Source organism: Morone saxatilis, unplaced genomic scaffold (genome assembly GCF_004916995.1).
Source record: "Morone saxatilis isolate NCDOM2014 unplaced genomic scaffold, NCSU_SB_2.0 Contig19, whole genome shotgun sequence".
In the NCBI taxonomy this organism is placed as follows: domain Eukaryota; kingdom Metazoa; phylum Chordata; class Actinopteri; family Moronidae; genus Morone; species Morone saxatilis.
Genome location: NW_023339751.1, coordinates 746267 through 763952, shown reverse-complemented (window position 1 = coordinate 763952; position 17686 = coordinate 746267). Strand labels below are relative to the sequence as shown.

The window sequence follows — 17686 nt, the reverse complement described above, 5'->3', positions numbered from 1 at the left end:
TGCGGCTCATGCGCTGCTGCCCACGGAGCTCTGGAATTTACCGCCTTCCATAGCGCCGCTCGTGTGTACGTGGGTGGGATTTCCATTGCAACTGAAGGGGATTAACGGATACCTTAAACACAACGTTAGGGTCATTAAGGACTTATTCATCGTCGATTATACGTTGGCAAGGCCTATCTGTGATATTCATCCTGCCAGACCAGAGCGAACAACTTTGTATGATTGTAAATATTCCGACGGATCGTAAAAGGACCAAATATCTCAGACTAGGAATAATTGAATCTCCAAAGATCCAACAGACTCAATCTAACAATATTATCATGATTTGACTCAATTATTATGGCGACATTTGAAGTTCAAAGATTAAATTCGCTTCATTTAGAAGATCTGAACTTTTAATTTAGCAAACCGAAAACAAAACAAAATTAAACTAAAACCAATCCAATTTATGGAGAACTCTTTCATATTTGTCCACTTAAAAACTAAAACCTCTTTGGTTGTGTTTATGTTTACTTTATTATTTTATTTTTGGGGGGTAAAATACTAAATCTGAAAAATTCTCTAAACAACATTAAGATGAGATCCCTTTAAATATCCACAATGAATTCCAATAATCCATTGAAAAAATGAAGATCTTTTTGATGTTAAGTTAATTCTGTAACTGAAAGAAAGATTCTGAATTTATTATGAGAAACATTTCTGAAAATAATTGATTTAGTATCTTAAATAAGGCTTTCGTTGACTACTTAATATTAATTTGAGCTACAACACAAACCTTTTCTCAGACCCAATAAATTGAAAGAGATGATTTGGTTCATCTCACAAAAGTCAATCTAAGACCTTCAAAATAAAATAACTATATTAACATCAGAATAAACAGTAGAATTAGTTTCTTATCTTATATAATTCTTTACAATCCTGTGTTAAACATTAAACGCACTGGTTTTGTCCAGCAGGGGGGTGCTGCTGACTCATCGTTTTAGCCCATATTTACTGGAAAAAAGGGAATTCCCCTCCTCAGAGTACAATTATGGTTAACAAAGACACAGGATTTCTAATAGTAATTTGACTCCATTTCACGTCCAATACTTTCTAAACGCTCATTTACAATCTTTAGTATTGAAAGCAAACCAGAAACACGAACAACACAGCACGTCTCTGCTCCACCTGCAAGAAGGAAGCTCACACGTAGAAAAATGCTCAAGCGAAACAAACAAATCGTTTCAAGAAAACATTGACAACAAGAAACGTCCTGGCCCTCTTTTTTCCGAGAAACCAGTTTGGCGCGGTTTCCTCTTTTAACACTCGCTGGCCAGGGCTTAACAGATCTGGCTGCTGTTCTCCTGAATTCTGGCTATCTTAAAACGATCAGTCACACCACCAGAACGGCTGGCAGCAGACGAACGCTGCTCACAAAGCAGAATGCTTCAAAATATGAAAAGCAACGTACCGACCGCTGTCACTGCTCCTTACGTCAGCTGCGTTATTGCTGACATAGCAAGCTCTCACCATTTCCTTACATTCAACTGTATACTTTTGTTTGAGGATGGATTCCCCTCTGAGCTTTCACTAGCTGTCCAGACTCAGGCCTTGGTTTAACGAGTAAGCCTTGTCTTTGTGAGGCAGTGTGTGGGGGGAGGAGGGTGGTGGCTCGCAATGGGAGAGTGAGCGAACAGCTGCTGTTGAGCAGAGAGGGCTGTGATGTCAAAGAGAGTGAGTAACAGTGGGGGGGGGTGGGGCGTGGCAGATGCCTGCGTGAGCTGCAGTGTGGGGTGTGAGAACTGAGCGCTGCCGTTTTGTGAGCGTGGCCTGCGAGGATCCCGGTGTGGCAGGTGGACGATCCGAGAGTGTTGCACTCGTGTGGGAGGATGCTGCAGTTGATGATGGTCCTGGTATGTTGAAGGGTTTTGCTGAGTACCTGTGACCGGTTTAACGCTTGATCTCGTGAGGAAGGGGTTCACAATAAAACAAGTTTAGGCAAAAATGGGATTTAGAGAATAGAGGTTTAAAAGTAATGGTGATCTCTGCTTCATTTATCAGACAGATTTTCATGCCATATAATCAGACTTCCTCCCTGATTTTAGAACCTGGGCTGCTGCGGATTAAAGCTATTCAACGAGTGGAAGTATGACCCTTTGTTGGGACTGGTGTGGAAGCCATACCAGACGTTTCACTACAGACCCGGTAAACCCTCTCGTCTTGTCCGTTAGAATACAAAGCTACGTATTCCTTTTTAATTGAAACAAAGGCGAGTTGTTTCACACCTGGAGGCCCAAATCTGATTTTTTTTATGGGTGTATGTGACCTCTGATTTAGCTGCTGAATGCAGATCAGGGTACAGGTCTCGAGTGTGGAACAGTCCTATCAGAATTACGTGACTTTTACGTACTCTTTTACGTCACTCTAGATCTACGTCATCACTTTAGGACCGTATCCTGCTCATACTGGAACCTGACACAGGCCACTACTACACAGAATTACTACACAAATGAAATCGGATCTGAGCTTTAAGGCTGGATGAGACTCACACTGAGGATACTGACTCTCTACAGCAGCTCCAGACACAACACAATGTACAACTCTTTTATTTAAATAATGGTTATATTGTACATATTGTCTCTATATCTTTATTTATAGTGTCTCTATGTTCATTGTAATGCACCAAGGCAATAAACCTGATTCTGACATTGTACAGTATATACAGTATATAAAGCACATTAAAGCTTGTGGACATTGTTCTCGTCGTACAGTTTATGATATGAAGATAAGATGAGGCACTGAAATTGACCTTTAAAAGAGTGACAGTCTGATCTCCTCCTGTTCGATGTGCAAGACGTCGCCCAAAATAAAGACGCAGGTGAGTTCTTCAGCATTACATCAGCACTTCTCTCTGAGGACAGGCTGATATTTATGGAGGAAACTGTTGTTTATTAAAGATAAATTTGCCGGGGCTACCACAAACGTCCCCTGTATATTCCGGCCTCAAGCAGTCACAATAGGTTAGTAATCATAAAAACACAGTTTGACATCATAAGATAGCTCAAACAATCCCTGAACAGATCTGCTTCTGTTTCTGAGGACAGATTTAGCCTCCAGCTCCAATCGGACCCACCAGCAGCATTCCTGCTCTCGCTCTGAAATTCCAGCGTTCCTGACTGTACGCTGTGTTTTTGGCGGGCAGCACGCGGGATTGGCCAGAAAGTGAAATGTGTACTTTTCACAGACTCTAGCTTCCTCCTTGCTGTGTGTGTGTGTGTGTATACATAACGGACAGGAAGATGGAGGCCAATACAAAAGTGGAACTGCTGAGAGAAAATATTGGTGGAAGATACAGAAGTCGAGTTGAATATGTTTCGTGGCTGCTTTTAAAAAAGGGAAATACAGAAACTGACTGCAGTCAAACACTGAAGTTATTCTGGGCTTAGAGGAAATATTATTAACTATTAACTACTTACAGTTAATAACAGTTATATAAGTTGTAAAACCTTAATTTTATACCTTTTTAATATGAATTGTATATATATTAAATACTGGACAAACCTAAAGAGCAGCTAGGCGAAATTAGCTTATCTGGTGCTTTGTGTGTATAACAAAGTTAATTATAATTAATATTATATATATATTATATTGGAGCATCAAAATGTATTTTTCAACTATACGCAGGAAACATATTGAATCAGTGAATTAGCTTTAGCTAAAGTTAGCTGTGATTCTACTGCAGCTGCTAGTTCAAGCTGCAAAAATGTTCATTTCATACATTTATATGGGATAATATTTAATAATATAGTCAAATGTCAGAAGTTTGACCAAATACGTTGGCCAGTGGTTCCCACCCAGGGGTCACCAAAGCTTCATGGGGGAGTCGCAACGCCATTTTGATTTAATGGGGTTACAGTTTCATAGATTATTATTTATGTCTAAACCTTGAAGAGCTGAACATAAAGTATATTAACAGAACCTCAACGATCAACAGCCTCAACCTGCATTAGAAAAGTTCAAACAACCAAAGAGCCAAATTCAAGAGTGAATAAGTCACAAAGAAACCTTTTAAGTCTGTAAAAAAAACAACATAATACAAACAGAATTGTATTAAAAACTGTAATAATCTGCTCAAAATTCAACATAATCTCAGATTTTACACAAACATCCTGCAGTTACTGAGTTCACTGTTTGGGTTTTTCTGTTCTGTTATCGTTATGCATTGAATATAATATGAAATATCCATAAAATATGAAAAGGGATTCCTTGAGGAAAAAGGTTGTGAACCTCTGATGAAGGTTAAGTTTTCAGTTGTTTCTTTCCACTAAATATGTTTGTGGGGCTTTTGTCCTTTATAGATAGCTCAAGGTAGACAGGAAAGGGTCACAGGTCGGGCTTGAACCAACGACCCCCGCAGTACGGAGCTCAACCAGGTCTCTCAATCTCTCTAAAAGTGAACAGTCTGGAGCACACAGGTATACGCCGTCCTGGTCAAACATTACACACAGAGAGCTGCGTGGGATTTTCCCTGCTCTGAAACATGAGTTAGGTCTTGCACGAGGAGCCTTTCTAGCTACATATAAGGTGCAATACCTATAATTAAAATGTGCTGCAGGAAGTTTGCAAATTGTAGGATCAGGAAAATTGCTTGCAGAGAATGGAAGTAATAACCGTTCTCTGTGTTTCATAGAGAGGCCTCGGCTCAGTGATCTTACAGGTGGAAAAGATGACTATATACAGTACATGTGTGGTTATTGTTTGGGCTTTGTTCCATGAGTCGATTCAGAAGGAGATTGTTTTAAAAAGTTATTTACAAAATTAATTCAAGTTTTGGAGCCTGTTTTGTTCCTAAAAAGGTGAATTACTGTATTAATATGAATTAAAAATGTATCATTTTGTAGCCTCCATGGGGCAGATAGGTGTCAAATCTGTTATTTAAACACAACTACAACGAGACAGACAGACAATAATGTTTATGTTCATATTTATGGTTACACTGTCAAAAGAAACAACATTATTTTTAAGGTAAAACACTAAAACCTTTTCTACTACTACAGTAAAAAGATATTAGTACTGTTGATTGTAAGTTTTAATCCATATTTTAATGTATAAATATAAGTTTTTACCATCTAAAGAAACAGTTTTGCTACATAAAATTATCATATGATGCTGTAACGGTGGTTTTCTGTGCAATTTACAGCCTGTAATATAAAAATAACTGTATAAATTCCTTTAAAATGCCGTATAAATAAAGTTTTTTGCTATTACAGAAACTTTAACCTCTTTAGAGTTTATGGTCTTTTACTGTAACAGTGTACATGCTGTAATTTAAAACCCCATGATTTGTTTAGATTTAATGTGAATATCTACATATAATCAGATAAATCACCATAGTTTTAAGGGAAGTGGATAAATATCACTTAAATCTGTCTTCAGCTCTGTTGTCTGAATGCTTCAGTGACGGCCGTACAAACCCTCCACCTGATTTGGTGAGATAAAGGCGGGTTCAGTCGAGTGGAGCGTGACCGGATGCCGCCGTTGTCAGCAACCATTTGCAGTGAGCGACTGTGTGTGTGTGCGAGCTTCAAAGGAAGGAGGGGGGGAGGAGGGAGGAGGGGCGAGTCGAGGGTTAGGGGGGAGGAGACAGCGCAGCGAGGAGAGGCCTTAACTGGGAAACAGTGGCAATAAACAGGTCTAGCTTGTCTCTTCCAGACATGGTTAGGGAAACCACTGACATACTTTCAGGTTCTGTCTGCGCAGACATGGGGTGCACACACCAACATACAGCACATGGCATGTGTGCACACCTTCATGCAATGTTTGTACAGCGAGAACTTTCTGTCCTCAAAGTCCCAACGCGGCCTCATTGCAGAAATGAAATGTTCTGACTCAAAAGTATTGCTTCATCTGTGTCTGCCGTTAGGACAATGTGCTTCTCTTATTTTGAGCTATTTACTCAATAAAGTGGATCCTGATGTTGCCAATATCTGTATTACACAGCCCAGGTGCTCGTGTTACCTCTTTCCACAATGTGTGTCTGATAACTCCTGGACCAACCGAGTGCTGGGTTCAGTCTCAACACCCTAACAATCAGAGCCTTTAGATGTTTTAATGACCTCATGGAGACCCCCCCCCCCCCCCCTTTTTGTGACCAGAGTTTAAAACACAGGTTAATTGCACCTCTTTTACTTTTAAAATCTTTATTGATATCAAAGCTTGATATTGACATTATTGGTCTTTAAGTGAGTAAACCAATCGTCATTTAAGGTCCAGTTGTGTAACATTTATGAGGCTCTACTGGGAGAAATGAAATGAAATAAGGACCTGAATAAAGGGCTTCATCGTGTGTTTGTTACCTTAGAAGGAGTCGTTGCTACGGTGACACCAGCAAGAGACGAATCTCTCCTACACACCTTTTTCCATTGTGTGTGTTGATTCTGGCGCCCCTTGTGGACAGAAGCAGCTCCTTGTTTCATTGATTTCAAGGGGAAACCGACCTGGTGGCAGACATTAGGAATAACTGCACTGTAACTTAAATTAATCCTCCAAAAACAAAACAAAAGATTAAGATTGGGTAAACCAAATCAAAAAGGAATTGTTGAAGCAACTCAGTTGTTTTGAGTGAACTTAAATTTGTGCAGTATTTTAAGTATTAGTGATATAATTCCAGTTTCAAGTTCAAGTTCAAGTCCAAGATGTTTATTGTCATGTGCAACAAAAGAAAGCAAGTTTCCTCTGTGCAATGAAATTCTTCCTTTGCCTGTCCCACCCTGATACCGAATATAAGTACAATAAGTAGAATACAATAAGTAACAGAAAAACACAATATTAACCCAACAATAGAAAAGAGTAAAAAAGACAATATGGACAATAAGTCAGTAAGTAAAAAAGATAAAAAATAAAAAACTCAATATTACAGTAATTTTTAAAAGTGTCTGATGTGCAGTGTGCAATTAATGCTATGGGATGTGCAGTTTGTTCCATTGACTCATTTTCTTAATTATTTTATATTAGTTATTAGTATATATATAAAATGTATGTAATTATAATTCTGTACAGCTCAGGATTTTTCAGCTTTTGTATTTATTAATCATCAGTATGCATTGAAATAATTCTTAATTATCCCCCAAAGTGTAAAGATTTGATGTTAGTCACATAAAAAACACAGAAAATTAACCCACAGTTACCTTAACAATAAATATTTGACTTACTTCTACTCAAATCAAATATCTTTTGTTTGTTTGTTTCACAGTGTATGTAAATAAACAATCTTCTCTCTGCTGGTTTTGTTAGTTTATCAGAATCAGAATCAGAATTTTGTTTATTGCCAAGTAGGTTTTGAGGAATGTGACCTTGTGCAGTTGGTGCACTGCATATGGAGGTCATATATTAAACTGAGACTGTTAAAATCTCCTTTAATTGAAGGTGTAGTGACCCCACAGCGGTACATTTTGTGCTTGAGCCTTAAGACAAGGAGAAGTCTGCGTACAGTAAGCGTGCTTTATCTCTCGTGACCTCTGACCAACGTCAAGAGAGAAATTTCGCCAGTTCAGATGTCGAAACATCAAGGTTGTGTCAAAAGGTCAATGTAGTAACAAATGTTACAGGAACAAACACATTACCATCATTTCATCTACAGATTAAAAGAAAGAAAAGAAACACACTGACCTAAAATTTACTCACTGTTCCCACAAACGTTCTTACTCAAAACCTGAGACACACCTGCATCGGTCGGCTCCCCTGGCACAACGCACTGACATCCAACATCTGACGTCATCTTAAGATCTCTTTGCTAGATTACTAATAAACTCAGTACCTCAGAATAATAACTTTGTCATTAAATAATGAGAAAGTTTCTCATTATAGTGACTTAAAGAATCTTTTATCCCTCTCACATCGGCAGAAAATCTCTTCCAAACAAACATGTTGTTTTTATTTATCTTGTTTTTTAGAACCAACATTTGAGGCTAAGTTAAGTTCTTTAAATCAAAAACTGCGTGAATCAAAACAACAAATGTAGATTAAATTGAAAGTGTAAATGTCTGTCTGCAAATGAGCTGGGACCAGTGAACCAAAACCAAAAGCCTGTGAGCAGACTGTTGTTAGTATCCTGTGCGCTGAGGTTAAATCAAGGGTTCACTGCGGTTCAGAAAGGAAGCTACATTCAGCATTTCACCTCAGTCTCCTAATACGAGAGAAAACAAACATCTCCAATGTAGCACATCCTCGATTCCTCGGTAATGACGCTTCAGGACACTCTGCTTGTAAAGTACCTAGCCAATAACGAACAGAATTTTTCAAGAAACAAGATTAGAATCGTGATGTTGATTTCTCACCAAATCGAGATCCATCGCATAATTATGATGAAAATGTGAGCAGCACTGATGTAAATATGAAACTGTACAAACTCACAGCTATCATCACTGGCATCACCAGAAGTATGTTCTGACATGAATGGTTAAACCCGGGGGCGATGGACAGGAACCTGCAGCCTAAATGTGTATTATGGAGTTTTTATTGGCAGTGCTGGTTGCTCCACCACTTCTTCACGGTCCCCCGAGGATGAATGCTAATGATTTGGGTGATATCGCTTCCTCTAGCATCATCATATTTTATTCAGGTTGCTCAATAAGGTGGAACTTTATCTCTAAGTGGGTGTGATATCATGTTTATATGAATAGGGTTTAATACGCTTTGTGGAACACTATCTATTACTTCTAGTAACTATCTAGTCTTCCCTGTTTGCATCATTACTGAGCAGTTAGAGTCCATAAGGTCCCGTATTAAAGCGTCTCTCTTCGGGGACGTCACAGAGACTATGTCCATTTTTAATTATACAGTCTTCGGTCTTAACTGGAGGATTAGATGTGTGAGAATGCATGAAAGGAAATTATGTGATAGGTGTGAGTGGAAATGTCTATTATAGGACGGATTCTTTTTTATCTTGTAGCTGAGAGATTGTAACACCCTTTTTAAAGATGTTCTATTCTATATTTAATTTTATTTACTATTATTCATTCTTAGTTATTTCATTTTATTTTGTAGTATTTTGTAAGTATTTCCACTTCCTGTCTTACACAGCTATATAAAAGTGTACATATATATATATATATATATATATATTAAATCCATTAACAACATATATTATGTCGTTATAAATGTCTTTTTTTGTTCATCTGTTGTTGTTTTAATCATTTTCTGAACTTAAATACAATATGAATCATAAAAAAATGTTTAAATACTTTTGTTTATGATCAATCATAAAACTAATGACATTGCCATCAACCTCAACTGCACCTTTGTGTTTAGTGCTTGATAATGTCTTACGCTAAGATGTTAAGCTAAGATGGTAACCATGGTAAACATTACACCTGCCACACATTAGCGTATTAGCATTATCATTGTGGGCATGGTAGCTGACGTTAGCATTTATTGCCACCTGATTATTGAAGCTGTGAGGTAAACAGTTTCACATGTGTCAGAATTGCACGTCATTTCACGTAAAATATGTACAAAACAAAACTTAATTTTGACGGCCAGTGTACACAAACAACAGGAGTGACTTTACCACTTTATCTGATGTAAGTCATAACAAAGGCAAAAGACAGATTAACATCTGTTTTTGCTTGCAAACGCGAGGAAATTAGAAACAAATACAAAAGTGAAATGATAGATTTCAAGAACTGCATATTGAATTATTATAAGTGGAATTAAAAATGGGCCTCTGAAACAGAGTAATGAGTAATGAGAGATTAAAAGAAACCTTTAATACGCTGTTAGTGAAAACAGAAGTGTATGCATGTGTGAAACTAACAATTTCAACCACAATTTGTATGTAAACTTAATATTAACTTAATATATTGGATACTCAATATATGATTAATATATAATGGTTAAAGTTAAATAGAGGCTCATTAACATGTTATCCACTACAGCAGTAGTGTAATTACAGTCTCTACATTTCCTTTCCTGTGCAGCTGGTGACTTTAAAGTCGACCGTATTCTGTACAGATAGCTGATCATTTATTATATTTAATAAAAGACACACAGCGTTATCCAAGTATCCAGTTGGTTGTGTGCTCAAACAACATTTACTGAGCATATCTGAAAGTTAGATACGAATATCAAGACCCCTCTCATGTCTGTACGATGAATATAAAGCCAGGAGACGGTTAGCTTAGCTCTGGATAAAGACTTGAAGCTGGGAGGAACAGTTAGCACCTCTAAAACTCACTAAGTAATATCTCGTTTGTTTAATCCATGAAAATAAGTGTACGACAAGTCAGATTGTCAGACATGAGTCATGCTAGCTGTCTTCTCTTCCAGTCTTTATGCTCAAAATATCTTTTAAAGACAAGCATGTGATAATCAATAATTCAGAAGAAAGAGAAAATGTCAAACTATTTCTTTAACTGACAAATAATATAGAAAGTAATGCATTACCTATTGAGCACCTGGTCATGCTTTATGACGATGCATAATTGTTATGAATGCCTGCAGGTAAAGATCGTGTGTAGAGTATATACAGATATATAGAGATAATATAAAGGTAATCATTAAATGACAAAAAATGTGGAATAAGACAGAGTCTGTTTATTAAGAACTGATCCTTTAGAAAAATCCAAAAATAGCAAATCTTACACATTAGTCATCAAAATATTTAATTTCATTTAAAACCACAAAGCTTTGAAAGGCATACAAGTAAAAAATCAAAGGGATGGGCTAGGCCAGAGATGGCACAAAGAGCCGGTGTTTGTTCATTATCAGCCACGTGTCCTCGAGCAAGACGCTCTGTGAAGGTAAGAGCCTCAGCTGAATGAATAAAACACAACATTTCCATCTCTCTCTATAAAAACATCTGGTACAAATACTCTGAGAACTCTGAATAACACATGTGATCACTGGTATGACATAGTCATTACAAAGGAAAGACAACACTGAATGTGCTTCCTCCCACTTCCTCAATGGAAATTTCAGTACCTTGCCAGTTCTTGAGTGTTTCAGCGTGGTTGTTGCTTTCACTCTCAACTATGGCTAACATGTATGTACAGAGTGCACTTAATAAACTAATCAATAAATCAATAAAACAGTATGTGAAGGAATGGTTTACATAGCAATAAAAAGTCATAAAAAGTCATAAAAAGCAAATTTTTTTTCTGCTGTACTTTCAAAAATGCGTAAAATCCATTTACCCTTGTTTTTTTTAAGATCAAACAACTTATAAAAACATTGATTACTATACAGTATGTTGACAGTGAATCCAACTTCACCTGAGAAAGACAAAGAAAGAAAGTAGTACATTCACTTTTTCGGAAATCAACTTCGGCTTGGGAACCACATACACATCTTAGCCTTGCAGAAGCCAGTTGAACACAGGTGAGCTCAGTTTTACTGTCTAATCATGGGGGATATCCCCCGAGTTCCATAACACCTGCAACTGGAAACAGGTGTTCAGAACGTCGATGCAACTTACAATACCTCAGTTTAAAGGTCGGGGTTACACTGGGGCTCTTGAAATTAATGGTTCTGAAACTGCATTGTCTATTTCTTGTGTCAAATTGATCAAGAAATCAAATTGGATTGATCATTTTCAGGAGAAACTTCTTTCTAGATTAATACCAAAGACCAATGGCACACTGGGCCAATCAGGCCAAGGAATCATTCTTGGTGATGTATTAGCTAAAGAAGGAACTAGTCTGTAATCAAGCGAACCGTCTAGAAACAATGCCTTTTGTCCGGCTATCTATCCAATTGGCTAAGGTACACTAATGTTATAGCCCAAGCAAATGCCCACTGACCCTTACTGGGCCAGAAGGGGTGATAATTTCCTGGCTTTGCAAGGCTAAACAAGACCAAAGCGTTCCTTCGGAGCTGCTTCTGCTTTTTTCTTGCTACCAAAAACTTTACTTCTTTTAGTCACTTTGCCGAGTTGCTTTGATCCAGTCAGCCAAGGTTGTAAAGTGGTTGTCGGAGGCCATGCCGTTGTTTGAGTAGGGATTTTGCAGGTTTTTAAGAGCCTGGGTGTTGCCGCTAGCATCTTGTCTCATTGGATCCATGTTGGTGCCATTGCTCATTGGACGAGGAAGCAAGTTGATGTAAGTATTTCCTTGGTTTTCCCTTGGGGATTGCATGAGGGGAGCATGGCTCTCTTGTCCCACTGTGATCTGGGGCTCCTGCTTCAGCTGGAAGCCAGTCTGAGACATTCCCACCAGACCCTTCACAAAAGCTTCATCTTCATTTATTCCCTCTAGGAAGGGGAAAGAGTTCAGCCCTTGTGACCCCCCTCCGCCTCCAGGTACCGACCCGTTAAAGTTGTTCTGGATTGGATTGAGGTTATTGAAATTGGGCCACGCAGTCTGGAGACCCTGGTTCTGGTTGCCAAGATGGTTCTGGGCCCGGGTGTCAGAGGCGAGCTCCTCCCTTTGGTGCTGCATGTGGAAGAGCGGCTGGGACTCTGACTGGCTCATTCCTGGGACCTGGGTGACTGTATCCAAGCACTGCAAGTCCCTAATGGAGAGCTGAGGAAGGATGTTACTGTCGAAGTTGTTGGGCTCCACTCTCTGGGGGTAACCGGTTCCACGGTTTGGCTGCTGTTGCCTGCTATTAGGACGTGACAGATTGCTCATGGCACCAGACGGGTTTATGGTGACTGTTTCCATTGAGAGTGCTGGGTTGGGATTTGCCCATGAATTAGGAGCCTGTGACGTCATCATCACATTTTGTGGGCCTGGCTGGTAGGACTGGTTGAACACAGCAGGTTGTTGCTGCATCGTAGGTGTGGGCTGTTGCCTCAGGTACATGTTGCTGAGGTCTGGAAAACATATAGTGACTTTAAGTGTATTATCTTGATCTGGATGGAAATGTTGGCTTAACATCTAATTACTGCTATTTGAGGGAAATCAAGTTAAACCTCTCCTACCTTTCCGCATGTGATTCATGGTGCTCTGTGACACTGCTTTTGGCCTGTTCATAGCCAGGCAAGCAAAAGCACCACCTAGAGAAAGGCAGGAAAACTTTGTTGAAATACAAACATGTAGACTTGCATACATGCACATGTGGGGTCATATCAGATGGGTTGTACTGTATATACTGTATATACTCTTACCAGACAATCCTGGTATCCTCATCAAGTTCTCTCTCTTGCGCTTCTTCTCATTGTAGCCGTAAGGATCTACAGCAAACACATGTTCACATATATTATCTGAGTCTAACTGGGCCCCAGTTCTTGGACACAGAATATAGCAATAGTTTGAGTTTAATAACAGAAAGAAGGCGATCACTGCTCACCTTTGTCGTCGGGCAGATATCTGAAATCCATCGGTTCACTGACTTCCTGATCGGAAGGTCGGCGCAACTGCATGTGCACAGTGACCGACTCTATTATGGAGGTGTTATAGTAAGAAGGAGTCTTGAAGACGATGGCTACTTGGCGATGAACGTCGGCCTGGGAGAAGGAACCTTTGGCCTCCCAGCCGTCGGAGGAGAAGAATCGCACCTCAATGTCATCTGGAGGAAAGGGAGATGATGGGATGACAGGAATGGAAGAGTGAGTGAACATGCAAAGTGATGAGCACTACAGCTATAAGAAGCTAAATGGATTAATGGACTGAATGAAGACGATTGGAGAGAAAATAGATGCAAGCTGGATGAAACATAAAATAAAGTGCTGATCAATTCTTTGCAAAGGCCTACAGGACATTGATAGTTTGTACCTTTCTGTACTTTGTCACACAGCAAGAAGATTTCATCCCCTCCCTTGACGCTGCCACTGTTCCTGTTGACCCGACAGATCCTCAGCTCAGCTGTGTTTGGGGCCCCTGATGAAGCAGGAACACGTTGTAAACAGACGCAACAAATCTAACAAGTCTGTATACTAACGCTTTATGGAACATACTATACGACCTGTATGCTCACTGAGTGGAAGACTTTTAGTATCTTGAACAACTACAATGACACTAAAATTAACTTCGGGGGGCTGAATTAGATTTCTGTTTGGTCTGTTTGGTAAACAGACGCAACAAATCTAACAAGTCTGTATACTAACTGCGTTCATAAGACATGATATCAAGAATGAGGATGCCAGAATCTGCCTTTACTTGATCTACTTGATGCATTGTTGTGAAAACCCAGCTTTAGTGGCTTAGTGTAAATCAGTTTAGAAAAAGACCACATTCAGTTTACAGTTGAAGCCTCACCAGGTTGAGTCACATGTCACATGCTTTGCTGTCAGAAGAGGAAGTGCTCCATGGTAACAGTGTTGTTTGAGGGTTAGTGTGTATAAAGAACTTCCTCTTTCTCAATGTGTGTGAGGAACATTGAACCGGTTCACTAAGTGCAACACTTGAAATGGCGTTTAGTGAATGTCCACTGGACACAAGTCTTGTGACAAACACTTGCGTGCACAGCAGCAGGTACGTACTGTATGAAGTGTATGTGTACACACAGGTACTTGTGTAACCTCTCAATTGTTTTCATTCAAGTATTATTCTTTCTATCTTTAGATTACTGGGAAATTAGTAAAATTATAGGCAAGGCTATGAAATGACAGGAATATTAGAGCTCTTGAATTCCACTATCAGTCAGAGCGGGACACACCTAACATTTGGCTGTTTGTTTTCCCGTAAGTACAATTATCTGGCAATTGCATAATGTTTTAATTGCCCCATGTGATGTCAGCCTGAGCTGAAGAGGACGAAGCTTAGCCACTCACTGTTGTCGTAGATGGGGTTGGTGACAATGGGGTTGAGCGGGCGGGTGTAGTGGCCGTTCTCGTCCTGCAGGATAACCTGGATGCACAGACGGACCACGTTTAAGTCGTACTCCTCCGTCTGCAGCAGCTGCTCACGTGGCACTGAGGGCACACACACAAACAAACGGGTGTCAGTAAGACAAACAACCAGCAGCATGAGCAAAGGATCACACAGGTTTCATCAGGTTTCACTCTGATACTACACAGAGCACACAGTTGTCATTAAATAACAAAGAGATTAGCTTCAGGTTTCACTGAAATAAAAGTAGGAACACTATGAACTACACTAAACTTACATATTAAAAAAATTATACTAAGATGAATAAAAATGGTACTAAGAAGTATTATCAGTATTTTACAGTTGTAATTAGTTGAGGTGGAGCTAATTTGAACTGTTCTTACTATATACTGACTAGTTTAATCTATGACATTACATATTTTATAAACTCATAATGTGTTTTGCTTGAATAAATCTTCTCAAATTCTCCAACTTTAGGAACTTGTTTTTCCATAAACTCTGCCCCTGTTACTCTGCATAATCCAAAGAGTTAGTTGAAAGAAATTTTCCACGGAACTACTTTCTACTGACAAAATAGTCCCCTTTGAAAACTGTTAATAGCACGGTCTGTGGACAATCTTTTGTAAGCAGGACTTTGTTTATGACACAACACTTTGAATATTAAAGGTGGATATATCTCATAATGAGTCCAGACACCAAAAAAACCAAAAGGAAACAATCTCTTTCGGTAATTTGGATGGAGTGACCTTTTAAGATCTCTTCTGAAATGCAAATTGTTTTCCCCTCCTCTACTTCCCTTTTTATGGGGCTATATACCGACAATATAAGCATGCTGCAATTGCGTCATCATTAACATAATCACAGAATCGTTTAACAAAGCAAAGCTACAAAAAAACTGAACAATTACTGACATAAACAAATGGATAGATGCTCTGTAATGTTCTTTTTTAAACCTGTAGGCTGTCCTCAAAACCTCAACTTTGGATCAACACTAACACGTCACAGATAAGCTTTTTCATCCACAACCTACACACTCATCTGCACACACACACACACATGCAAGCGTCACACATATACCGCCCTCAGAGGCAACACACAAACACACACACACCTTGCAGGGAGAGCTTTACTGTGAGACGCCAACGCACAGATACACACACACACACACTAACACACACCAGGCTTTCACATCGGCCTACTTTCAGTTCCTCCATCTCTCAATTTCTATCTGTTGCCCTCACGGCAAGGCCATCCCCGCCTACAATTTGTTGCCACGGTGACGCTCGCCACCTCACCTCAGAGTGGAAGAAGTGTGTGTGTTAGTGCGCCTATGTGTGTGTGAGTGTCTCCCTGAGTGACCACGATGGCTCCTGACGTGTGTGAAAGTGGTGGGACAGGAGCCAAGTCAAATCTTTAAAACTTTTAAAGCTTTTTGAGTCCTTCGTCTGTGTCTCTCAACCATTTTAGTGCCATCATTGCCACGCTGTACTGCTCTGAACACTTTCCATAGCAATAATACAAACGTTATACAACAAAAAAAGTGCAGTGCAGTAACACGTGAGATGAAGGGAAACTCCTCAGCCTTGCTGAATGTGTCACTGGACATGCTCAGTGCAAACAGCCGGCTAGGTATTTTTCCTGCTCTGTCTCTGCATGCATTGCTGGCAGCAGCCATTATTCCCTCTTTCCCTCTCAAGGCTCGAGTCCAAGTGAAGTCACAGGTCATCAGTGCAGTCGGTTTGGATTTTGCTTAGTCAGAAGTCATTAAATGTGTAACTTGAGTCTGGATGGAGTCCACGGCTGTGCAATTAACAAGCAGAGAAAAAGAGCAAAGCAACTGCTAACATGTCTCTCCAAGAGCTTTAGCCCCCGCTGGAGCATTTTTGTAAGAAATGATACACGTCGGCGTCAACGTGAAGCTTCAATCTTTGTTCAAACAGTCTGATATTAGATATCTGATTCAGCCAAAACATGTCAGCCTGGCTCTGATTATTATTACAGGGTTCTGTATTAGATGGCAGACTGTCTGACCTGCTTCATATCAGTGACGGTTCTGTTTGGATGCAGCCAGAAATAGTTTAACATCTTGGGAAATACATTAATTTAAGATTTTTAGAGACAAGACAGAGTTTCATATGTTTGGACGAAGCCCTGCTAGCTGTTTCCCACCTGCTTCAAGCCTTAATGTTAAGATAACTGTCTGCTAGCTTTACATATTTGTTGAGAGTGGTATCAATCTATTAGTCTCAGAAAGTAAATAAGCATATTTCCCAAAATGCAGAACTATCATTTACCATCAAGCATCTGACGGCTGTAAACATCTCAGAAGTCAAATCATTTTAGAGTTTATAAATGAATATGACAGAGACATCACAGAGCATATTTAGAGTATGAAGTCTTTACTTTCAGTTCCTTCTGTTTATAAAAAGAAGAGCAGCAGTTGTTGCTCAGATAAGAATAATTTACGCTTAGTTCAAAAGGAAATACTGTGTGTGCTGTTTTATAAGCAGATTTAAAACCATTATATGTTTATATGATTACAAAATAAGTATCTCATTGGAAATATCACTAACCAGTACAGTATTAAAGACTCTTACAGAATAAAGATTACTTACAAGGTGCTTACAACGTATTAATTATGAGTACTGTGTAGAGTACTACACAGTTACTACTACAGTTTTAGGTGCAGTATTGTAAGATATGCCAGTTTTTATTATTATTTATTTCAACTTAAAGATCTAAATTGAGATCAATCAACCACCCAGTGAGCTCTCGGGGGACTGTTAATATGGCACTTTTGTCTGGAGTGTCTGCACTTGCATTAAAATCACACATTGTTGCACTATAGAACATAACAGGTATAAAAAAATGTAATCTAGTTTCATTTTGAATCAACAGACACACTTTATGGAACACTTTATGGAACATACTATACGACC

General features: G+C 39.2%; 1 protein-coding gene across 1 annotated transcript in view; it reads right to left on the bottom strand.

The window, feature by feature from the left end:
• Positions 1-10550: 10550 nt before the first annotated feature.
• rel (v-rel avian reticuloendotheliosis viral oncogene homolog) overlaps positions 10551-17686 on the bottom strand; it is a 14565-nt gene continuing 7429 nt past the window's right edge. The window contains exons 6-11 of the mRNA XM_035664218.1: positions 14690-14830; positions 13692-13796; positions 13267-13485; positions 13085-13150; positions 12899-12973; positions 10551-12790 (exon numbers count right to left, since the gene is read on the bottom strand). Of these exons, the coding sequence (XP_035520111.1) occupies positions 11892-12790; positions 12899-12973; positions 13085-13150; positions 13267-13485; positions 13692-13796; positions 14690-14830 (1505 nt within the window). The 3' untranslated portion in view covers positions 10551-11891. The remainder of the gene's footprint in view (positions 12791-12898; positions 12974-13084; positions 13151-13266; positions 13486-13691; positions 13797-14689; positions 14831-17686) is intronic.